This window comes from Mizuhopecten yessoensis, unplaced genomic scaffold (assembly GCF_002113885.1).
Source record: "Mizuhopecten yessoensis strain PY_sf001 unplaced genomic scaffold, ASM211388v2 scaffold4123, whole genome shotgun sequence".
NCBI classification, from domain to species: Eukaryota; Metazoa; Mollusca; class Bivalvia; order Pectinida; family Pectinidae; genus Mizuhopecten; species Mizuhopecten yessoensis.
The window spans coordinates 334,378-360,340 of record NW_018405387.1 but is presented as its reverse complement, the minus strand read 5'-3'; the positions used below and the strand labels follow the sequence as shown (position 1 = coordinate 360,340).

Here is a 25,963-nt window from a genome sequence, read left to right as displayed (position 1 = left end):
TTTTTAAGATGCAAACGTGTAGTGTACATGTATGGGTGTGTGTTTTGGGAGGCTGCGATATGTTCGTGTTTGTTTCCTTGTGATAGCGCGGAACTGATGCCGACTTTTTAGTGCTACATTGTACCTCACTGAAACCAAGACACCCCATTCGGTCACATTATACTGACAACGGGCGAACCAGTCGTCCAACTCCGAAAATGCTGAGAGTTAAGCAGAAGTAGAAACTATCATTTTTACAGACTCTGGTATGTTTCGACCAGGGGACCGAACCCAAAGCATTCCTCACAGGGGCGAACGCTCAACTAAAGGCCAAACGTATATTATCCTCTTGAATCACCTCGTGTGACAATTTTTTTTCTATAACCTGATACTAAAATTGAATATTTTCATTATTATTTTTTTATGTATTTTATACAGCATATGTTTTCATAAATGGATTTCTAAGGAAAAGGCCAATATGTATCAATAATTAAATCAGAAGCAGGTGTTATATATGTATAAAAATGTAAAATACACCATAATTCGACGCAACCATCAATTAGTATTGATGTGTTGTTAAATTATGCTTGATAACATTTAGAGTATCTATTAATTTAGATATATTGTAATGTAATGAGCCTGCTCTTTGATAAAAACAATATAGTGCCAAGCGGTGCATAATGTCCCTAGGACGTTGTACATAATTGGACATAAATGGGAAATATAAATTGCAACAATGTATTTTTTGTGTAAATGCACAAATGAACGGTGAACTGGAGCGTGATATTAATGTCCATGCGATACTTCATATACAGCATGTGTAACAGCTAATCCAATCAGAAATGGATTATGAATTATTGAAATCAATACTACGAACCGAACTATGAATTGACCCAGTCCTTGCAAAACGAGGTAATTGGTATCATATCTATATACATACCTATGTTTATCCCATCTGATCGTCCCAGTATATGTAGTATATCCCAGGTAGGTGTTATACATGTTTTGTACAATAACCGTAAGACACACACAAGGGAATTGCACTTATAACATCTGGCTGTTGATGCAGTATGTATCTGAATAACACTGCACCATTCAACTGTTCCGTCATTCTTGGACTCATCGGTGATGAAATCCAAATTTCTCTCCTACTGTTGAAACAGATGGGGAGGTACATAACCCCACGTAATTATTTGCATGTATGTATGTATGTTTGCATGTATGCATGTATGTACGTGTTCATGCATGCATGTATGTACGTGTTTATGCATGTATGTATGTACGTATGTATGCACGTTTGTGCATGTATGTAAATCTGTATGTGTGTATGTATGTATGCATGTATGTGCGTGTTTATGCATGTATATATGTACGTATGTATGTACGCACGTTTGTGCATGTATGTCAATATGTATGTGTGTATGTATGTATGCATGTATGTACGGGTTCATGCATGCATGTACGTACGTGTTTATGCATGGATGTGTGTGCGTATGTATGTATGCACGTTTGTGCATGTATGTGTATATGCATGGATGTTTGCATGTATGCATGTGTGTTCGTGTTCATGCATGCATGTACGTGTTTATGCAGGTATGTATGTACGTATGAATGTATGCACGTTTGTGCATGTATGTATGTATGTATTTATGTATGTATGTATGTCTGCATGTATGTACGTGTCTATGCATGTATGTATGTACGGATGTATGTATGAACGTTTGTGCATGTATGCATATATGCATGTGTGTATGTACGTATGTATATATGCACGTTTGTGCATGTATGCATATATGCATGTGTGTATGTACGTATGTATGTATGTATGTGTGTGTGTGTGTGTGTGTGTGTGTGTGTGTGTATGTATGTACGTACGTACGTTCGTACGTTTGTATGTATGTATGTATGTATGTATGTATGTATGTATGGTTGTATGTACGTATGTATGTATGTATGTAAGTACGTATGTATGTATGTATGTACGTATGTATTTATGTATGTATGTATGTACGTATGTATGTATGTATGTACGTACGTATGTATGTATGTATGTACGTGCGTATGTATGTATGTATGTACGTATGTATTTATGTATGTATGTATGTACGTATGTATGTATGTATGTAAGTACGTATGTATGTATGTATGTACGTAGGGATGGATGTATGTATGTATGTACGTATGTATGTATGTATGTAAGTACGTATGTATGTATGTATGTACGTGCGTATGTATGTATGTATGTACGTATGTATTTATGTATGTATGTATGTATGTATGTTTGTATGTATGTATGTATGTATGTATGTATGTATGTTTGTATGTACGTATGTATGTATGTATGTACGTACGTATGTATGTATGTATGTACGTATGTATGTATGTATGTATGTATGTACGTATGTATGTATGCACGTTTGTGCATGGATGTATATATGCATGCGTGTATGTATGGTGTCTCCCATCTTCATTGATGCTGATCTACTTCCTATGTTCCTAACTATGTTTGTATATATTCATAGTTCATGCTATTGATTGAGATAAACCTCCAGGGAGAGGGCTTGCATAGGCTTTGCCGGTTGCCCAATTCCCATTAAATCCGATTGATTTAATCAAATATTTTGAAATGAAACGTAATTATTTGAATTTATAAGATGATAGGAGTACTGGGTGATTTGTCGTCCTTTGTTAATACCTAGTAAGTCTAATACATGTAGTGTATTTGCCTCTTTGCTTAGATTATTCAGATCGGCTAGATTTAGGCAGGATCGGGAAGATCGACGGAAAATAGCATTAAACGCTGACAAATGCAACTTGCTATTGGTACAATTGTAACTATGAATTAGAAGACATCATACCACCCTTACTCCTAACACTGACAGAACTCAGATAAACACCAAGTAAACCTTAGCTACAATAAAACACTTTAATACTTTACCTCCATATCGGATCATCCATGTACTATCAAGGGACACAAAAAAGATAATATTTAACCAGAGACAAGCGGCGAAGTCGTCACATGGGATTACGGCAAAGCACCTGTTGCTGCAGCATCAATTTTGAAAATGAACTCAACTATAAATCACTTTATAGAGGACAGAGGACAATAACTCGACTTGCTACAATGTGCACCAGTGATAAACATACCTTACAAAGTGTGTCCAAGAATAACACGTCAATCACCACAATCACGGATTTCAAAGACCACACTCCAGGTCGAACACATGCATGCACTCATTGTTCCCAAGAACAGCAATGATGTGAAACATTATAACATTCTTGCATACTAGACCGAGATATCTGCATTTCCGGCGGTGCTGGAAAATTATATCCGACCCACGGGTCTAGATCGCTTACACGCGCAGACTGGAGGGGGGAATTATAGTGACCTTTCGGGGTCACGCTTTTGTTCGTAACGTCATTTTATGACGTTTTGGGGTCAGTCAAGGTCATTGACATCATTTACAATTGACATCCGGGCTTCATATGCAAATGAAAAAAGTGCAGACATTTTACAACTTTACTAGAAGAGCAGCTGTTTTTATGGGTTTAAGGTAATAAGCAAGAAATCGATTTCATCCCTGATGTGGGGTAAGGATAAGGTAATTCAATCTCTCGGGATTAAATATTGAGCAAAAGACCCTCGGCAAAGCCTCGAGTCTCCTGCCCAATAATTTATCTCTTGGGTTTGAATAACCTTATCCATACCTCGCATCAGGGATGGCTTCTATTAATACCAGTCATTGAATTAAACACACTGGATCCGTTAAGTGCTTGCAAGAAAGGTCTAGAAATGTAGTAATCACTTTAGTCACTTAAGCCGCACTGCAAATACCTGGGTTGTACATGTACACACAAACAATCATTCCAATCACACAAGCGTGGCATGTACATAATGCACAAACTCGGTAATACAATTAAAGATTGTGAACATTATGAGAGAAAAAAAGCTGATGTATCATTCTTCTCCAGTTGTTTGACACAAAAAACACACGACATAAAAAAAAAGACAAAAAACATCACTTAACATTTTCTTTTCATTTGAAGTATTTTAATCTCGTTAAAGTTGAAATGAAACGTACAATAATGAGCTTTACAACTTTGTTTTGTACAACCTTAATAGATTTGAAATGCAAATTATTGTGTAACTAATGTGTTCTATTAACGTAAACAACACAGTTGTTAAATGTCATAAACCAATATATTAAAATGAGTGATATTAGGTAAGAAATAATGCATGACTGTGTAAGTAATATAACATAACATAATGTTATGTAATGTATGTAATATGTCATAATTTTGAATATCATTATTACATCAATGTAATATACATATGTAATATAGTATATCATATGTGTGAATAATAAGACATATATGTATGAAATTTACCATAACCATATAGCAAGAAAATGAACTTGTGTAACTGCGTTTGTAACTTTTCAAGTGTAGTATAAAATAATTCCGTATGTAACTTATTGTGTATGTTATATAACCGTGTATGTAAAATAGCATAATTCCCGATGTTACATACATGTCAGTTCTGTTGTAACCGGGCAATGCTCCAAGCCAAATGCAATACTTTCCTCATTACATATCCCTACTTTTTATATGGTTAAATTATTAAAACATTATTTAGCACCTAATTTACACATGTAACAATCGAGGAGTTTTCTTTCGTTGAATATGTGATTTTGAGGACATGCACAAAATTATATTTACCTTGACTTTGTCTCGGTTAATATCAAGTTTTCATGTTCATATAACCACATGCTCACCTCACTAAAAGTCCATAATTGTTCATGTGATATACCTTATAGGTCATAGATGCATAACAAAAGCGAGCATTTTACATAGAGATGTAGATGATTCATGACAAAGTAAATCACACAGCTCAATAACCACATTACAATAAAACAAGAATGTATATTGATTAATTCTCACTAATGGAAAGGGCTTAATAAATCCGAGGTCGATGTTATTGATTATCATTGCCATGCATAATGTACAATTTTAGGAACATATCTGCATATGGAATTCATGATAATGAAAGTTTCACCCGAAGATCAATTGATTTATTTCTCCATATTAGGAGTTGATAAACGACAACTCCTGTTTCTTCAAAATTATTTTTTTATATTCCGATGAAAAATTAACATCACATCAAGAGCTACGAGCTAGTACTCCTTTGAGCCGTCCCAGGAAAGCTGAGCTTCATTGTTCATTCCCTCCTAGACCCTCTCTCAAAATTCCATGCATACTAATTTCATTTTTTCGGTTCTGTACGAGTCTCATTCGTTACCTCTATTGACTCTCATTTTAATAGTCACTCCGAGTCTTTACAGGTAACTACCTATACTACTCCCTCTGATTCCTACAAGGAACATTCAATATTATCTAAGGAACACTACGTACAAATATATATACTCTATTTGTATTACCCTTTCTGATTAATTTAGGGACAAAACTTGTGTGTTAATTATATTTCTCCCTCAAGTCAATCCAGGAAAACATAAAATGCTCTAATTTAGCTAGATTCTATTTTTTGAAAATCCTGAAAAAAATCATCTTTTTGTACACGTATGCATAGTTTTACTTGTAAATTGAATAATTTCATCACCTATCAGATCTGTGCGAGCTCACCACAAACACCTTGCACACATAGTGCGCACCTCGACCGCACATAGTACACACATTATGTAACTGTGTTTAATTTTAAAGCTTTTAACCCACGTCGACCTTTGACATCGGCTAGCACCTAAAATCCACCTTTGACCGCATTAACTTAACAAGGAAAAAGATTCACACAGCTGGCCTGCATAACCAAGCATCTTGACTCTAGTCCAAATGGTTCTTAGGATATTGTTGTTTATAAAGTTTTTAACATATTTGACCCCTGTGGCCTTGAAACTAGGTCAATGTCATTTTAATGGGGAAATATTTATAGCACTACATCCCAGGTACCTACTGGACACATATCATGACCCTGGGCCTCATGGAACTTGAGAAGATTGTTGAATATTTTTACCTTATTTGACCTTTGACCCCGGCTAGCACTTTAATGTTGAGCTTTGCCCTCATTACCATAACAAAGAAAATGATTCGAACTGCTGGTTTACATAACATATCACATTATCATGACTCTAGTCCGTCCTTATGGTCCTTTAAATATTGTTGTTTGAATTTCTTAACATATTTGACCCATGTGATCTTGAAAGTAGGTCAAAGTCATTTGAATGATGAAATTGTATAACACTCTTTTCCATCTATATACAATGTTCCTTTTGGTCAAATGTCTTGACCCTAGGTCCTCCAGTTCTTCATAAGAAGTCGTTCAAAAGAAAAGCTGACAGACGGACGACGGCATACGCTCACAGGGCCCTTCGGGCCAGGTGAGCTGAAAAGAACTGAACGATCGCGTTGATTTTTAATAAGACAGTTGATTAGCGATTGTCAGTTAACAAAACACGACAGTTACTTATGTTAATTGCCTTTTCAGAGTCCCCCTTCCGCCTATTCATCAACCTACTACTTTTTGTAATTAGCCCATGCCTTTCCCAGAGATATTTTCTCTGTACATATACCTGCTAACCGGAGGATACTAATTAAAGGACACTGAACCATACAGAAATCCAGTCATTGTTTATGCTACCTGATTCTGGAAAACACGCTTGACTGATTTTTCAACGTAGTGAAGGTCTCAGTTCAGTTGTTATGTCAATAAACAGAAGGGTAAACACACAGACTTACCAAACAGTTATCGTCAGTCATGCATGCATTTTTTTATTATTATTATTGTGTGTTTATGAGGCTGGTTCTGCGATTCTTATAAATATGAACCATAAAATATTATTGTTTTAAAACATACCTTACACATTATTCATAAGGCATTCCTAAATGTATATTTATCACCATAGCTATCGCACTTCACTCGTTCCAATGGATTATCGAGCGCCAAGATGTGAGCATGCTATATCTATATCGGCTATTTCTTCCTAGCTGACAATATGCGTACATCGCGCACACATGGTACTTTCAGCAAACATCATTTTGTGATCCTGCTACAGTATTTTGGTTTAAATCGAAATATAAAATTCTGATCAATGTCTATGAAGTAATTGTCAGCAAGACAAATAGAATAGACAGCATGTTTAACACCCATATGGCACAAATCAATGGCTTTCCTAAATTATTAGCCAAAATTTCTATACCCGGTGAACCCGGTAAACCATTGTCTCACGTCTTACTAAGGGATTTAGTAAAAACAAGCATTGACATTGTAAACATACAAATAAAAACAAGTAAAGCCTTTAATACAGTCATACTTTGAGAATAACTTTTCCATGTATACACTGTCAATGTCACTTTCTGCTATCGTTACTTCCGGATGAGCCCCCAGAGTTATTATTTCGACTATTTCTCTTTGAACCGGTCTCTGATCTGCTTTTGTTTCCGGATATACCTCTTTGATCTGGAGTCGATGAGCCAGATTTGTTATTATCGTTCCAAGAATGATTTCTGCTGCTTCCACCAGACCTACTTGAGGTAGCTCTTCTTCCATCATCTGCATTTTCAGATTTTGTTGTTGCTCTCGACAAGCTAAAAATCATTATAGTTCCATTTTGAGATCCGATCCAGAGCCGACTGGATGCATCGCATGCGATGGACCAGGGGCTTTCTAAACCGTCGTCTTTATTTAAGACGTCTTTCTGATACTTTCCTGAAGAGTCAAGCATCTGAATCGTATCTGATTCAATATCTACAACGTAAATATTTCCATTCTCATCCACACAAATACCACGTGGATTAAAATTAGCTTTCTCTCCGTTGTTGTGTTTGTCACCTTTGTAGCAAGTTACTGTGTTACCTTTGGCGTCCTGAAGGATTACAGCCTGCTCGACCCAATCAGAAATAATGATGTTCCCTTTTTTATCCAAGCATAGTCTTGCTGGATACGGAACGTCACGACCAAGTGGTGTACTGGTTATTCCTTTTTCTTTTTCTATATGAATTATTGATGAAATATCGCCGGGCTTGATGTCGAAGAATACATCGTTTTCAACACAGCCAACTATAATGATATTTTTGGATTTGTCTGCTGCGATTCCCCGAACGCACATTTCCGCTTTTGTGTACACAGTTTTTCGCCCTGTTGCGTCCACAGTACGAACCTTGTTCGCTCCATTCGATGTGACGTATCCTCTTCCGCTCATAAAAGTAACATCATCTAATGCATGACTAAATTTTACGGTTTGCTCACATTTCCCTTCCGGTGAGAACAAGTGCACAGTGGCTTCAGCTCCAATGCAAACCCATGCCATTTCGTTATCGGTTGGTGCTATTCCTGATATCACACAGTCTCCAGGAGGACAGTCAAACTTGACAAGGAAAACTGGTTTTCCGTCTGATTCATTCTTTCTTTCATTGTTTTCTCCAATTTTGTTGTCTTCTTTCGTGAAGGGATCATGCAGCTTTCCAAATAATTCCCTCAATAATGCTTTATCTAGTTTGCCTGGCTCAAAGAATATCCCACCTGCGCTTGCGTTGTTGTTCTTGTTAGCATCGTCAGCACTTAAGGTCTCTAGTCGTTGTCTTAGGTTGACGGTGTGCGATACAACGGTGGTATCATCACCCTGATCCAGTAAAAACTTGCTAAAGAAATAGATTGCTGCAAAAGATTTGAATCTTCTTTCCATGGTATTTTTTCCATCCTTTTCCTCATTATCACTCGCCATTCCGTTATCTGATATCTCACTTATAAAATCTAGTTTTATATCATTTAAAATCTTTTGAAAAGCTTCAAGCTGTGCTTCAACAGATGTCATCAACTTATCTTCCTTTCCTTCATTCGCATTACGTTTCTTTTTTGAATTTTTACTGTAGTCGCTAAGAGCTTCGAGATGCTGAAAGTATTCGTCTTTATTGATTTCCGTTGCCAAATCTCGTCTAAACTCCTCGGCCACCTCTATTACATCGCGAGATTTGTGAAGTTTGTGAGTGGTCATGTTGCAGTCAATGCAAATAAGTTCCTTGCATTCTTCACAGAAGTACTGAAGCTCGTTCTTTTCGTGTGCGGGACATTTGGGCTTCCGCTTTACTTTACGTACACCTGCATCGTCGAGTCCCGCAACGTTGTGGTCCTTAGTTGTTTGTAGTTTTTCATGAAATGTCACACAGAACTTACAAAGCTTCTGATTGCATTCATAACAAAATGATGCAGCTCTGGATTTATCCCCACATATATCACATGATTGCTTATCCTTCCTATCTCCCCCTTCTCCTGCCCTTACGTCTCCAACGAAGCAATTCTTATCAAACTCATCCGGTCCATTTTCCGGGAGTTTTGTCTCTGTTTTACATAGCGGGCATTTGAAGCTATCTCCCTTGCAGTTAGCTTCAATGTATTCCTTTATACAATCGAGACAGAACGTGTGATAGCAGGTCAGAAGTCTTGGGTCTTTGAACTCATCGTTACAGATGAAACATTTCTGAACATGTTTTTGCTCATCTTCACTCAATTTTGCTTTGTTAACAGCTTTTCGAAAAGCCATCCTTATATCGGACATAATCAATCGGCTGTGTCTGCAATTCCAGCATCAGAAGAAACAAGGTAACTCAATCACGCAATGCCGTGAGATCCATCCATTCTGAAAACCCAATTAAGTATTGATTTATTTTAAAATCACATTTCGTGAATCAATGAATAATGCAACTTGAAATGTTTGCCATGCATCAACTTTGTTCATATATCTGACAATATGATCCCTGTCTCATTCGTTTATTTTCATGGACATATTTTAAATTATCTAAAGTCAAGGTCAGCATTGATCCATAATGATGTCGAAATAAAACCTACCCTGTAGTAAGTTTGACGAATGAAAGAATAAAAATCATTGAGCCTTCATAAAATATATACTATTATTTTTGTAAATGACAATTACACAATATCAAAAATCAATTTATTCTAAAATCAGAAAGGAAAAGTTTTATTGTACATTTAATTTTGTACAATAAAGGTTTTCTTTCTGATCATAGAAATAATTGAATTGTTGATAGTGTGTAATAACTAGGCGTCTGACCGTCTATAATTATCAGCCAGGTCGAAGGTTCGAGGCAAACGTGTGACAGACACAAGGTACTGGCCGAACGACGGTGTTTTTTCCCCGGTAACTTTGACTGTACTTTACCACCAAAACTATTAAGATCCTTTAATGACCTTGATATAAATTGAACGTGAAACACAAACCAAACCAAACCAAACCAAACCTATACCGGCAACACTTGATCAATATATAATTTGAAATCTAATCAATGTTACTTACATTTTCGCTGAAAACATGTGGCAATTCTGACCTCTACGGTTCATTGCAAGTACTGGTAGCTCCTCACGTCCTGTTCTGTTTACGATTTAATTGAATCATATCGTGAAACATTATATAGCCCTCACAGAGGGCGGCTGATATTCACAATATCGTATTCAATGGAGTGTCGTTTTTAATGTCTATCCGGGAAGCTCCAGTGAGTAATCCAAGTAATCATTTAAGGCAATACAAATGACAGGAAGTCGTCATCAATTAATGTTCACAGATAACCACAGACTGATTACAGCCTTGGTGTCACTTAACTAATTAATTTTATTAATCAAGTGAACTATCTTGCGAGAATTTCACGTGTTTACACTTAGAACAACTGTGGTATATACACACATGTGTACATCTGGTTTCCCGATTCTACAGTAGTTGCTAGGCCGGGTGTCACGGTTTAGTCCTAGTGTGTTTGTAAATACGCAGCATCAAGATCCAACGTGTTTAGTATCTGTAACACGTCAGCCAGCACCGAACTCTTAACCAATATAAATCAATATATAACTACGGATGCTGCAAACTGAACCAAACGTGTCACCCGAGACACGAGATAAGCTATTCAATATCTGATGTTCTTGACGACAAGTTTATCTTTTATTTATGTACTTTAACAAATATAGAAAGATACATTTAAATATGCATGTTTGTTGATTGAGACTACATGTGGACGTTAAAAATACTAAGAAATATTTTAAAGAAATATATATGCAGAATAAATTTGTAAAACAAATTTAAGTTCGCAACCTGCACATGTACAGCTAACATATTATTAGAAAAAAATGCGTTCTGCTAGAAATTTCACGAATGTTCTTGCCTAAAGAAACTTACCATTACAATTTCGAAAAATCCTAAGTAGATGGAAAAATGCTGACATTTGTCCTTGACTCAAACAACGCCTGCTAATGGATCAACTTGGAAAAATCTTAAGAAATTTTTGTCGAACTGGGACCAAATATGAGATCACGTTGGTACTTTTCAATCGTTCTTTATCAATATTTAATATGTTGTTCTTACTACTTTCTTGCTCTGCTATCCGGTAATATATGATAAATGTAGTTTCTCCGTCGTAAAAATGTTGCTTTATCACTTGGTGCATGAAATGATATTCTAGCATATTTGTTCTAGTACATGTCTGTTAATTTCTTTTCTTTTAATTATAAGTTATTATTTACCTTACTAGGAATGTTCCCTCAATCAGAACATTTAAGCAATCGAAACTCATGGCTTATTTTCAAGAGACAACAGTGTCAAGATCAAATATGATTGATTGTCAGGTGGCATATATAAGTTTGAGAAAGTGAAGTTTGTCAAGTAGGTTTATATTCATGTAGTGTGGTTATGTTTGCCTGACGAGGTATATTAAAGAGATTAATATATATTCAGTTTATCTAATAAAGGATGTATTGGTAAGATTACATATTGGTAAGATTACATATTGGTAAGATTACATATATCTGTGTCTTTTGCTAAAGTAACATTTAAGAAACCAAATTTTGTTTGCTGATCCCTTAGCAACACTCAAGATATCTCTTTTCTCTTTTCAAGCTTCCCAACCCTTTCATTTGGGTGGTCGGGGTTAGATTCCCCGGTCGAACGAGAAGGTATGGTGTCACCTACAAGACCATGAAGGTTTTCTCCTCGTACTCCTGTTTCCTCCCACATAAAGACTCACGTACTCTGACAATCGGGCTAACAAGAGTAAAATTGTAAATAAAATACAGTTAATCTATACAAAGTTTCTTCCAGGTTCATGTATCAAATGACCTAAGATGTTGCACAGATATTTATTCGCGAGTGAAAAGAACGAGACGACCTTTTGCCTAGACTAGGCTTTAGGGTATACAGCTTTACTAGTGTTTCTTCCAGTAAATTTTAGGGTAAAACAAATTGTCTAAAAACGGTTGTTTGCCTGAATATGGCATATTGTCAAAAATTTGATTAGAAGGTATGATGTTGTCTTTAAACTGATTTTTGTCGAGATATGAGAAATAATTAAATACGATTGTAGTACAAATATATATATATCAAAAAGGTCAAGTTTGAAAAACAAATTTGTATACCGGAAACAAGGACTTATCAGGTGTATGATGAGGATACAGAGGTGATGCTGCAGGGATGGTGTTTTGTTAGCAGGTAAACCAATTTATATACAACAAAGGAAATACGTGTTTCCTTTCTATTCTAACTTCGACTATACTGTTGATCTATATAAATCGAATATTTATTGGAGAACGAATTATATTAATTCCGTGTGTGAGCTCTTAGTATTCATAAATACTAAATATAGGATTAAGCAGATACGAAATGAATATTAATATTTGCACGATCACTAATTAGCTAGCGCATTATGATTTGTTTGCTTGCAAAGCTGTGTCATTCAAATAGATCATAAATATCATACAAAAACAGTTCAATACTTATATTTACGTTTTCTCTGCCTCTTATGTTAATTTTTAACTTATAACTTATAATTAAAATTTAAAATGCCCATCTTATCGACAGTCCACACAATTTCGTTCAATAGTTTGAACAGCGTATTGTCGCGTGCTGATTGGCAAACAAAGTAGTACTTTGACATTTTAACAAACACTTCAAATTTATTCCACAATTTAGTATCAATACAATTGCGTATGATATGTCTATAGGGTGATTCCAGTTTTTCAATAGAAATCTGAGCTGAAAGTTAGATTTGAAATTGTTTCGATTTTCCCCCGGAACAAATTTCGCGCATGGATAAATACAGTGAACACCGTGAATGGGACCTTGACCTCCACGAGGGAGTTATTTTTGGAAGTTAATTCGAACTTTTCTCTTTGCTCATTTTGTGAAGAATCCAGGCGTGAATGTATTTGTTGATTGTATGGGAACCCGACAACAGTCGGTAGATTCTATAACAGCATCGTTATTTGACATGTCGTCTGAAACTGAGGAACCGTGGATCCGAGACGCGTGAAACTGATAGCGTTTGAAGTGAGTGATCTTGCGACGGAGCACAGGTTCGTTACAAATGTCTGAAATGACAAATGTTTATGTGTGCTGTGACTCATATCAGTAGGTCTGTAACATATGTGTCAGTAGGTCTATAGAATATGTGTATTTCAGACATTTATAACGAACCCCTGTTGATCAGTGCAGTGTAACAGACGATATTTCTGATAAATTGCATGAGCGTTAAAATTGTTTCCATTGCCGGCATTGGTGATTTCAACCGATGTGCATTTTGTACGATATTGCAGACCTTGGTCTTGATTTCGTTGTAATAAAAGTGTTTTTTATCTTTTTTTTTATTTTGTACATAAATTTACAATGACATTATCAAATCTCACAATGCCCAGCGATATTTCAGCAGCCGTCATGTTTATTTACTTTGGATATTGTAGTTCCGGTCAGTGTTAATACGCTAAGAATTGTGTCTCGTGCGGCATGGTAATTATGTCTCGTGCGGCATGGTAATTAAAGTCCCATCAACGACACAGCTTTCAAAGAGGCTATATAGTGACAATGCCATGCAAATGTAAATATATATATATAGTTTCATTATTTCTCGATAGGTGCAATTTATCAAAGGGAAATAACATGTACGTTGTTAGCTTGCTATTTGATCAGGATTGAACATTTTTTTAATGTTAATAGAGCTTTTATTGAATAAAGGGATTATTTAAACTAATGTCATCTACATAATGCTTTCCATTATCGATATCCAGGAATCACTCTCTGCACCCCTGGAATATTTCATAGCAAAATTGGAGGCACGCGGCTAGCTTTTTTAATTGATGTCAGGTAAAATAACCTGACCAATCACCAGGCCAATATTTGTCTTCTTACGATTACAGAGGAGCAACGCCCGACTTCAAAGTCAGAAAGTTTTACCGTTACGCAACCGCGAGATTCATTGATGTCATCAAAGGATCAAACTAGTCATCTCGTCCCATTCCCCAGTTGCTGCACACTGAGCCTTCGATTTTGCTATGACATATTCCAGAGATGCAGAAAGGGAAAGTGAAAGTAATCCCTGGATATCGAGGACGAATGGTTTCGTGATAACATTGTATTCAAAACCAGCGTTTGTTTACTTGCGCTACAATAGAAAATTCATTCTTGATATATATTTGAAGCTTGTACACGCAGACACGTTTATAGAAATATCATGAAAGGAACAAATAATCCCATGTTCCTATACACGGCGGTTCATTATAAATGCATTTTGTACGAATGTTTCCGGTTGAAGGATCTTACTATCATACATATTGCATGGGCCCTTTTTGTGTCATAGGTGTATCTGCAAGGGTCATTGTGGGTGCAGGAATGTGTGCCTTCCACGTGTTAGAAATTGACATTCAATGTCGCAGTCAATAACAATTTAATCAATTAACATATACGAAACAAATGAAACCTCTTTCATCAGATCAAATGATTAACAATGTTGAAAGCGAAAAATAGGAACGCTGAAAAAATAGTCCAGTAACTGAATGAATAATTCATGAGTTTGTTCAATGTGCGTCCCATCATTATTAAGCGTTCTACGGAAAGGGAAATTGGTGGAGTGGCTTCTATCCTACCAAGTTCTGTGATAAAGTTGACCGATAGAGGTGGCGTATTACTCTGATGTTAATAACAGCCATACAACATTAAATAATACCTGTACCTGATAACAGTTCCATTTGAAGACTAAGTGGTCATGTACGTTTTGCTTATATTCATAGACTATTCTCTGAGATTGAGAAATATATACTGTATACAGGGAAAGTTTCGCCCAGTCAAACGTTTGACCTTTGCCCATGAAATCATTTGTTTTCCCAGTGTAAATTTAACACATTTAATTACTATTTTTATCCTGCTGTTTAGTAAAATTTGCTGTAATGATAAACTTGCCCTCATTACGAAAATTAAACTGCAGTAAATATGGTATATAGTAAATCATTTTCGTTGTTTAAGTAGTGTGAGTTAAAAACAGCCGAGCTAGGACAAATCAAAATTCGCAAAAGATGTACATACAATTTCGTTGATAAAATCTAATGATCTCTTTTTATCTGTGAAAAAGAAGTACATAGTTACGTGCTGCATGACTGGGGTAAATTTGAAATACATGAAACCGAACTCGTAGATTGACAATTTTTTTTGATATAAGAACCTAGTATGCGGTTAATAATTGCTCACATTTAAACAATATTTTGATTTGAATACCTATTCTTAAGTACAAAGCAATCAAATTGAAAAAAATGTGAGATAATTTTGCCAATTTTGAATTATTTATACGCTGAATGAATCTATATATATAAACACTAATCAATACGTGTTATAAAAATGATGTGTTATGTGTCTCTAAACATTTTCCTCATGTTGGTAAGTATGGATTATGAGAATTTGTTTTTACACATTTTACACAACCAATATAATTATCTATGTGACGTTTCGATGACAAGTACGATATGTACACTGTCACCTTCATCAGACAAATGACCAGTAAAGCAACTTCACATAAGATTTATTATGTGTGTTATAAGACCGCTCAATAGGTAATACTCCAAAACTCGTGTTATCGTCACGCAAGGGAATTACGGTAAAAAAGGAAATGTAGAAAGTTCGCTTGGTGCATTATGTTGATTTGTAATTTATTGATGTTGATCCTGATACAGACAGTGATCAGCTGCTGAAAGTCTAGTTAGTTTACGCCCAAGATTTTGAAAGAGATGAACGTTTTGTTACTTCATGTGTACAGCTAGACAGACATGTTTCGGACACTGTTAACAAAAATGGATCCTGTTAGAAAGCGTTGCTTGGATGTTGAATGCATTGCTAGTTGACTTGTAGGTCTTGATAATGACAACTGTTGTTCTGATGCTGAATGTTTGGTTAGTTTACTTGTAGATCCTGATTCAAAGTCGATTTTTGTGTTAGCATTGAAAAGATATCTGAAATGCATTATTTCAAGAAAATTGTAAGTTATAAAAGGTGATACATGTAAATGGATCACCAAACAATCATTTTCTTTATTTAGGGAAAATTTAGAAGATGAATTGTTTACGTTAATGGTTGTATGTCAAAGAGGTTAACCGTTGGGTGTTGTTACCAACGAAATCAACACCCAGGGTTCACTATGACGTCACCAATGAGCTGATATAATCGTTTGCAATGTCAGTAACCAAATGGATCACATCTTGAAATTTGCAATATTTTGCGCTTCGAATACACATTTCTTTGTAAGGAATTCAAAATGTTATGACGATCTTTGGCACTTGAAGGAATACAAGTATTTGTATATTATTAATATTCCTTTTGTCCAACTAGGGTTCGAACCACGGTCTGGCCGGGTATTTCCCGCTCCGTTACACATAAATACAAAATGGAATAATAGGATTTAATCTAGCTAATATCTTAAAGCAATATGCCCCTCAGCTAGCGTTAGCCGTGATCAATTACTGGGACAACGTGAAAGAAAGTATGATATACTGAAAAAATCTGAAGTGTGAAGAAAGATACAGAAGCTGGAAAAACAATACCGCAATTCGTCTAGTAATTATGAACCGGATATGGATAAGTTTTTCACGAAATTTTTTAATGCGTTAATATTTGTAAATGAATATTCTAGTGAGGGTAAAGAAATAAGTGTTTCAAATAAGTAACGAAATGGCACATCGAAAACCAGATATTTCGTCAAGTAAATCGAGAACAAGCGCTGATCGTTCGTTCATACATGTACCGCGAGGGTAGCGAGTTTGTAGGTTGGTGATCCAGAACTCTTTCCTCGAGTGCCGTCTTGGTCCAGGTTGGGCAATGATCAATGGCGACCACTTACATATGTCTTTCCAACAATGGCTAGGCCAGATTAAATTGCCTACCAACAGGGAAATCTAGTTTGTCTTGCTTAATGAAGCAGCGATGGTTGTCGATTCTGATATTGAGCTATGTGCTAGTTTCACCCTCATACTGTATATTGCGTTTTTTGCAGTTGATACACTACATTTGCTGATGTGCATGTCAGTGTTTACAATATGTGTTCACTTTACCATTCATCTGACATTGAAATGTATCCGTGGAGTGTGTATAGACACAGTTTGCATACTTTTGTTGTTGTAGATTGTGAAGAAGCCCTGTGCTGCCTCAGAGGCAAATGTAGGTAGTCTGCAACTTGCCACGAAATGTTTTTGGTTGTTAGCAAAAGGCCAATGAATGGGACTCTGTGAGTAGTTCTTCTTTTTTTTTTCTATTTCGTATTTATGTACTGTAAGTGTTTTGTGTTTTGCTGTGTCTCCATAAAGGAACGGATTGCTCCGAATAATTGTCAACCTAATTTGTCTACACTGTTGGAGTAACGTCTCTGTCCCATATACTAATTTAAAGTAATTCGTATCCTACAAACACATGTTTGTAAGGATCCAGTGTTATATGGGGATTTTTGAAATTTGTATGGCTTCTTTGATTTAAAGAATGATACAATGTATTTGTGTGCATTGTAATGTTATAAATGGAATCTCGTAATTTCATTTTGGTGTATACTCATGATCAGTTCCTTTGATCGTCTCTTTATAAGCATTTTCAGTTTCGATTTCCTCCTATTTATTAACGATAGATGTATGTCTTTATCTACACCCTTGTGTGCAAACGCTTCACTGGTCATTTGTTCGATGAAGGTGACATAGTACATATCGTACTAGTCATCGAAACGTCACATAGAACATTTTATTGGTTGTGTAAAAAGAACCACTTTACCTTGTACATTCAATAAAAATAAATATAAAGAAATAACAGGTACTTTTTCGTCTCGTAAATGTAATGAGTCGATATATCTTCGTTCCATATACACAGTACTAATTAGCAATAAAAGGAAAGTATGAGGCGTACATGTTCCATGACTGATTGACGGGAACGATAGCTAAATAATAGAACGCGTACGGTTATATATGTAGGGTGGGGTTGATAATCAGTCGGAATTATGCATTTCCAATAGACAAAATCATTTTTTTTTTGTCAACAAGTAACAAGTAAGAAAATAGAAATAGATAATATAATCATCAGGTGACTTTAATTGTTTTCAGCAAATGAAATGAAACAGAAAGCTATCATAATGGAGAGTGTGTTAATTCATAACATATTATGCTACATTATTTTAATATGAAATGTTATATAATGAACATATATTTGATTAAAATTGGTTATCTGATAAAAACAACAACTATGCGTTACGCTGATAAAAAAAATAAACAGGTACGCTTCAATTATAGTTAAGGGTACTAAAGAACACGTTTCTACCTTTTATAAGAGTTTTATACATGTAATTGTATTATTGTCACTTGTATTAAGAAAACAATGTAGCATACAATGTTCTGTCGTATTTAAAGTTACTTCATGTGGCAAGGTATTGACATGTACCTTTCATTTTTAGTGTGCGTTAACATAATGTTTTCTTCGCATATTCCATTTTCGATCAACTTAAATATGTAAAATGCATCGCAAATTCTGACATAAAGAATACATTTGTAGAAATATATCTTTGGAAACATTGAAAATGTCGACTTCTTTTAAAGCTTATACCGTCATACTATTATAATACTAATAATTATTCAAGGTTCTAATATACCACTTTATCACAACCGAGTTCTTAGGTCGTCTCAAAGCGGTTCACAAATTATTATCCGTGGTTATAGGGCTTTTGCAACCAGACAATATCTTCCTAAACTCCATGGGGAGCATACAGCCGGTGTTGTCGTTTCGGCGCTCACAGCTACATGTAGCATTCAACAGTTCTAGCACTGCCCAACCACGTACTCATTTACAGCTGAGTAGACTCGTATCTTGCTCAAGGATACAACCCAGTGCCGTGCCGTGACTCGAACCAGCAACCCTTCGGTCACGAGCCCGGCGTCCTACCACTAGACTACCGTGCCTCCATATATCATCTTTATTTCCTCCAAATTGGAGAGCATGATACAATGATACATGTAGTACATGAATAATACATTATTTACAAAACAATCGTGACATTCATACAAGTTCACAAACGTATATACATATTATTAAATATCAGTGATATAATACTGGTTTATGTAGCCAGTAAAAAAAAAAAAAATAATAATAATACCTTGCCTATGTTCGATTGTTTTTACATTAAAAAAGCAAGTATTTGTAAGACATTATTGTAATAATTATTATTACGTATATAAGTCAAACATTCTTTTTATCGCATATACGTATTCTAGTCTAAATTCTTCTAAATCAATTTCATTTAAAATATAGGTCATTGGGCCTCCTAGTAAAATGTGAATAACTGAATAGTCAGGCAGTGAATGCAGATATGAACTGAGATCAATACTTGAAATGCAGGCAATTATACACCATAAATTGTCACTAAGATTTTCTGTTACAGAACAATGCAGAATCACATGAGATACAAAGTCTGTGTAGAAATAGCCACAATGATGACATAAAAGTTGTATGTTACTTACACGTATCGATACAATCAATTTCATTATGTATCCGATATTGTCTAGAAAATTTGGGTGACGCAAGGCTAATTTCCATAAAGTATGAGGTTTTAGACAGTCATGTAGCAATAAAAATCGTGTTAAGTCTGTGTCATTAGACATTCTTTGCATCCATGTATTAGTTTCATAGTTTGTTACGGATTTATAAATCAATGGCTTCCAATACATTTTATTTGGAAAAACTCCATCATCTAGAAATTGTATAATGTATTCATAAAGATTATACTTCTTTAGTGATCTGACAATGTCTGGTATATAACCTTTTTGACTATACTTATTAGCTGTATACATAAAATACCTCAAAATAAATACTCTGCAGATTAAGTTACTTCTTCTCATTCAGCTGATCCTGCCGAAAAACAAAAGCTTTTTGATATCGATATACGCCTCTATAGAAAACCATCCGATTAAAGAAGTACACATATCAGTTCTTGTTCTTTTTCCGAAACCTTGGATCGACTTAACATTAAAATGTTGGGCTCCCTCTAACATCAATAACTCAGTATTTGAAAGTACCCAGAGTTCACAACCGTAAAGCGCAGACGGAAAGACCTTATTTTTTGCAATTTTAGCAACAATTAATGGGTTTAGTGCGCATTGATGTGCCCCAGAACGTAAAAGGGCCATAGAAGCACTTTTTAATTTTTTACACGCTTGTTTTGTTCGTTCAATGGAATTGTGCTTAGCATTCAGTAAGATACCTACATGAGTAATTTCTGAAACGACAGGCAATTATCATAAAGACGTACAGTACAGTTAATGTTTATGATTCTTTTATTTGAAAATACGACAACCAGCAACCCTTCGGTCACGAGCCCGGTGTCCTACCACTAGACTACCGTACCTCCATAAGATATATGACTCGTAAGATAAGTGTACAATAGCAGAAATGCGTCACCATATGTGAGTGTTACATTGTAGCTGCCTTGCTGGTATAATGTCCCATTACCTCACGTATGAGTTTGTGACTGATTGAATGAAGTTTGCATGTCTTTCCCTTATAAGTTTAGAAGCATTGACAACAGCTAGTAAATCTGTCTTTGAAATTCTTTGATTAACTGATTTCCATACGAGGACTGAATGCTGTTTCAGTACTCGTTGATGTTGTTCATAAATGTTGTTTTAGTTGAGTTATATAGAATGATACAAAGCACACTGTTACTTTCCACCATTGTCTTGCAATAAACAATACGTCGTTAAAACAAACAAACAGCAAACAAGCAGCTGTCAGAGGTACATGTAATGAAGTTGCTTAAACCTATTTACTGAGACGTATTTTGATATATAATCCCCCCTCCCCAATAAAATATTGTTAAAAGGTCATAACCAGACAAATGTTAATGAAAATATCAAAACAGTTGCCTTTCACTTCTTCATGGGTTCGTCAGGAGACACTGTTTTGTTACTTTTTCATCATATATGCATGTATTCAAAAGTACTTATGGTGCTGCTATTCAAGGGATAAAATGCACACTGTGAGCCTAATAACCTTTGAGTTTTATCAATGCACTCGTTCATTTATTGATAACGATATACATTTGGTTCGTGCGTGTTTAGAAAATGACTCACAACTAATTGAAAGGGGAGAAAGGAAGGCATTTTGCATAATTAATGAGACGCATTGTTGAAACCACTGAAGCAAATTATCATATGATTCTTTTGTATCAACCTGTAACCACTGAAGCAAATTATCATCTGAATTGTTTGTATCAAACTGAAATCAAACTTTTAATGACAACTGAAATCGGCGCCATGGTCATCAATTAGTGAAAAAATATGGTTGTTGATTAAATGTGTTAATTTGTTTTTAAATGATTTAGAAATCCGAGATTAATTGTCTTCGATCAAATTTGCGCTACTGTATCTTGACAAAGTTATTTGCATCATTGCCATCTAAATTTGTTTGTGTATTTGAAAAGAAATATTGCTGTGCCACATAAATGTATTTCACATATCACCACAATCATCAAAAAACATTTGTATGGTGCAGTGTAATTCATTTGTGAATGTATATTACCAAGTCATGTGTGCATCTTACATTCATCTTTCAAGATACAATGTGGTATATTCTGTTGGTGGATTTCTTAGTTACCGAAACCTGCTGTAACCGTTATAGGCAGAGTTATCTCTTTTGTGTAGTGGCACTTTTATAACATACAAACTTTAGTCATTATTGATTTAAAACTAACCAATACTTCGCTACATTTTAAAATTCATACGATGAAGAGATGCCACGCTCTTTCTCTTTTGTTTCAACCATATTTAATCAAACTTTGCTTGCAAGCTGTTTTAGCTCCTTGTATGAGTGCAATGTATTCTTTTTGGCAGATTGAATCTATTAACAAGTTCTTATATGTGCGATAGCACGTACGGCACACGTTCAATTATGCACAGTATGTAAATTAATTGTTTGATCATTGTTTTGCTCTATAAGCAATTAACTGACGCATCATGGTAAATATCAAATGTATTCATCAGCCAAGACCGATGCCGCTGACACAAACAATGATTTGCATGTAAATATAAGAAAATAATATTGTCAGGTTTCCCGTTGAATAAAAAATATCGAAACTGGCTGACATCTCATTAAACATGGAACATCAAATATCGAATCCAAGTGACTTCCCTTTGAATATGAATCACATTTCACAGACTTGATGATTTGGCGATATTTTCACGCATGTTTATTACTAGTGAACATTATCTGATTCTGAGATTGAGAATTATTTATAACTTAAGGATAAAAAATGCATGTCAGATGGTTACTTGTCATAAAAGCATGTTCTTTGAATATGTTGTATTGCAATGTATTCATGTAAATATTGCTAAATGTGCGACAATTTGTTACTAAATGTTCTATCTGCATGTTGTTTTAAGGTACACGAGTACAAACAAGGTAAGATAAATCTGACGCAGTGTAGTTAAGTTTTGGCACACTGTGTCTATCACCAAATATGTATGGTTCAATCGACTGTGTGTGTTACTTTCATCTCTCTTGGTAACATTGTCACTATTCTGTGAATATGTTGTATTACAATGTATTCATGTAAATATTGCTAAATGTGCGACAATTTGTTACTAAATGTTCTATCTGCATGTTGTTTTAAGGTACACGAGTACAAACAAGGTAAGATAAATCTGACGCAGTGTAGTTAAGTTTTGGCACACTGTGTCTATCACCAAATATGTATGGTTCAATCGACTGTGTGTGTTACTTTCATCTCTCTTGGTAACATTGTAACTATTCTGTGACATATTGTTTAAGTCTTTTACGACACAAATTTCCCATAAAAACCACATGTTCGTTCTAACAGAAGTTCAGATGTTCGAATTTTTAATGTTTCTGAAATAAGAAATACGTAGCATCAAAAAGAGTGTCAAATAAATGGGCTGCTATGGACAAACAATGATCATTGAAAGAGACATTAATTGTCAGGGAAGTTACTCTAAGCCAGAAAATAAACCCTTTTGTAATCTTCATCTTCTTTATAAAATGGAGAATACTCCAAGCGGTAAGGCATCTAAAAGGGTATGTTTGTAGGCAACTAAGTTCCATATCATTATTATTGCTCAATATATATATATCAATTCTTCAAAAAAACTAAAACATTATAATGTTGTACATTGTAGTATGCACTTATATTATTCCATATCGTACATCTGCATCATAATATAGCCCGTGCAGGTTCGGGGAATTATAGGCCTGCTGTATCTCATTGCATGATCATAAGAGGCGACTAATGTGTGGCCCTGCAGAATCAGGGGTTGTTTCGTCCTTGTCTTCTTTTTTAAGGGGACACTGAAGAAATCAATTGTGTGACCCCCTGCAGAATTGTGGGGTTTTCTTCCGTGTTTTCTATGAAGAGGAGATGGACGATACCAAAATTGATCTGCTGCCCCAATTGCAGCTTGGGATCTTTTTCGTTTTTCAATCTTACATGTCTTCTCCCTTTTCTATCTACATTCCGTTACAGGCGATGTATCCCTAGGCACCCTTCCTCATATGACCCTGGCTGCTGTGTCTCCCTAGGCACCCTTCCGCATATGACCCTGGCTGTTGTGTCTCCCGAAGCACCCGTCCTCATATGACCCTGGCTGTTGTGTCTCCCTAGGCACCCGTCCTCATATGACCCTGGCTGTTGTGTCTCCCTAGGCACCCGTCCTCATATGACCCTGGCTGTTGTGTCTCCCTAGGCACCCTTCCTCATATGACCCTGGCTGTTGTGCCTCCATAGGCACCCTTCCTCATATGACCCTGGCTGTTGTGTCTCCCTAGGTACCCGTCCTCATATGACCCTGGTTGTTGTGTCTGTTGCGAGGACTTTAGACACCAAGCAAACAAACAAAAAGCCTCATAATACAATTGAAATCTACATATTACTTTCACATGCATTATACCCCATTTCATTAACGTAAGCTACATTGAAACGTAAGTATATATTACATACTTTATATAAAATCGATATCTACCGTAACAATATATTAGGAATAAAAGGAAAATCCTTCCTCGGTTCTGACATTCAATCTTTATGAAAATATTCTTCAATACGTGTTTATCTTCCTGTACTATTTTACTATTTACCATATCTACTGTCTCGCTGGTACGGCAAGTCAAATGCAATTTAATATCTCTGATCGACGCGGGCTAGCTAGACTGCAATGGAATGAAATTCAGTAATTAGGATGTTTATCAGTGTATTTACATCTGTTTACACTACACCGGCAGGTAGCTTGGATCGATAGATACTCCCTAGCTAGTTGATTTAAGGTTATATGATGATTCTCGAAAATAAATAAGTTATAGCTCCATCGCTTCACTAATTTACCTAATGACACATAACCATGAAATCTCCTAAATATATATGTTAAAGACGTAGCATCCGTTTGTTTTCCTTTCTTCCTGTAGACCTGAACAGCCTGCATTGATTGGCTTTGTCCACATAGACCTGAACAGACTGCATTGATTGGCTTTGTCCACATAGACCTGTACAGACTGCATTGATTGTCTTTGACCACATAGACCTGAACAGACTGCATTAATTGTCTTTGTGTCCATAGACCTGAACAGACTGCATTACTTGTCTTTGTATCCATAGTCCTGGACAGACTGCATTAATTTTCTTTGTATCCATAGACCTGAACAGACTGCATTGATTGGCTTTGTCCACATAGACCTGTACAGACTGCATTGATTGTCTTTGACCACATAGACCTGAACAGACTGCATTAATTGTCTTTGTCCACAAAGACCTGAACAGACTGCATTAATTGTCTTTGTATCCATAGACCTGAACAGACAACAATGATTGGCTTTGTATCCATAGACCTGAACAGACTGCATTAATTGGCTTTGTATACATTGACCTGAACAGACTGCATTAATTGTCTTTGTCCACAAAGACCTGAACAGACTGCATTAATTGTCTTTGTATCCATAGAAATGAACAGACTGCATTACTTAGCTTTGTCCCTATAGACCTGAACAGACTGCATTAATCGTCTTTGTATCCATAGACATGAACAGACTGCATCACTTAGCTTTGTCCCTATAGACCTGAACAGACTGCATTAATCGTCTTTGTATCCATAGACATGAACAGACTGCATTAATTGTCTTTGTATCCATAGAAATGAACAGACTGCATTACTTAGCTTTGTCCCTATAGACCTGAACAGACTGCATTAATTTTCTTTGTATCCATAGACCTGAACAGACTGCATTACATGTCTTTGTATCCATAGACCTGAACAGACTGCATTAATTGTCTTTGTGTCCATAGACCTGAACAGACTGCATTACTTGTCTTTGTATCCATAGTCCTGGACAGACTGCATTAATTTTCTTTGTATCCATAGACCTGAACAGACTGCATTAATTGTCTTTGTGTCCATAGACCTGAACAGACTGCATTACTTGTCTTTGTATCCATAGTCCTGGACAGACTGCATTAATTTTCTTTGTATCCATAGACCTGAACAGACTGCATTACATGTCTTTGTATCCATAGACCTGAACAGACTGCATTAATTGTCTTTGTATCCATAGACATGAACAGACTGCATTACTTAGCTTTGTCCCTATAGACCTGAACAGACTGCATTAATTGTCTTTGTATCCATAGACCTGAACAGACTGCATTA

At 35.7% G+C, this 25,963-nt stretch overlaps 1 protein-coding gene across 1 annotated transcript; it reads right to left on the bottom strand.

Annotated features, from left to right (window-relative positions):
- Positions 1-7,337: 7,337 nt before the first annotated feature.
- LOC110448650 lies at positions 7,338-16,051 on the bottom strand. Its single transcript, XM_021495016.1, has 4 exons — positions 16,047-16,051; positions 15,243-15,299; positions 13,717-13,729; positions 7,338-9,464 (listed from the first exon to the last, which is right to left on the bottom strand). The coding sequence occupies exons 1-4, from the start codon at positions 16,049-16,051 to the stop codon at positions 7,338-7,340; spliced, it is 2,202 nt and encodes a 733-aa protein (XP_021350691.1).
- Between the last annotated feature and the right edge of the window lie 9,912 nt (positions 16,052-25,963).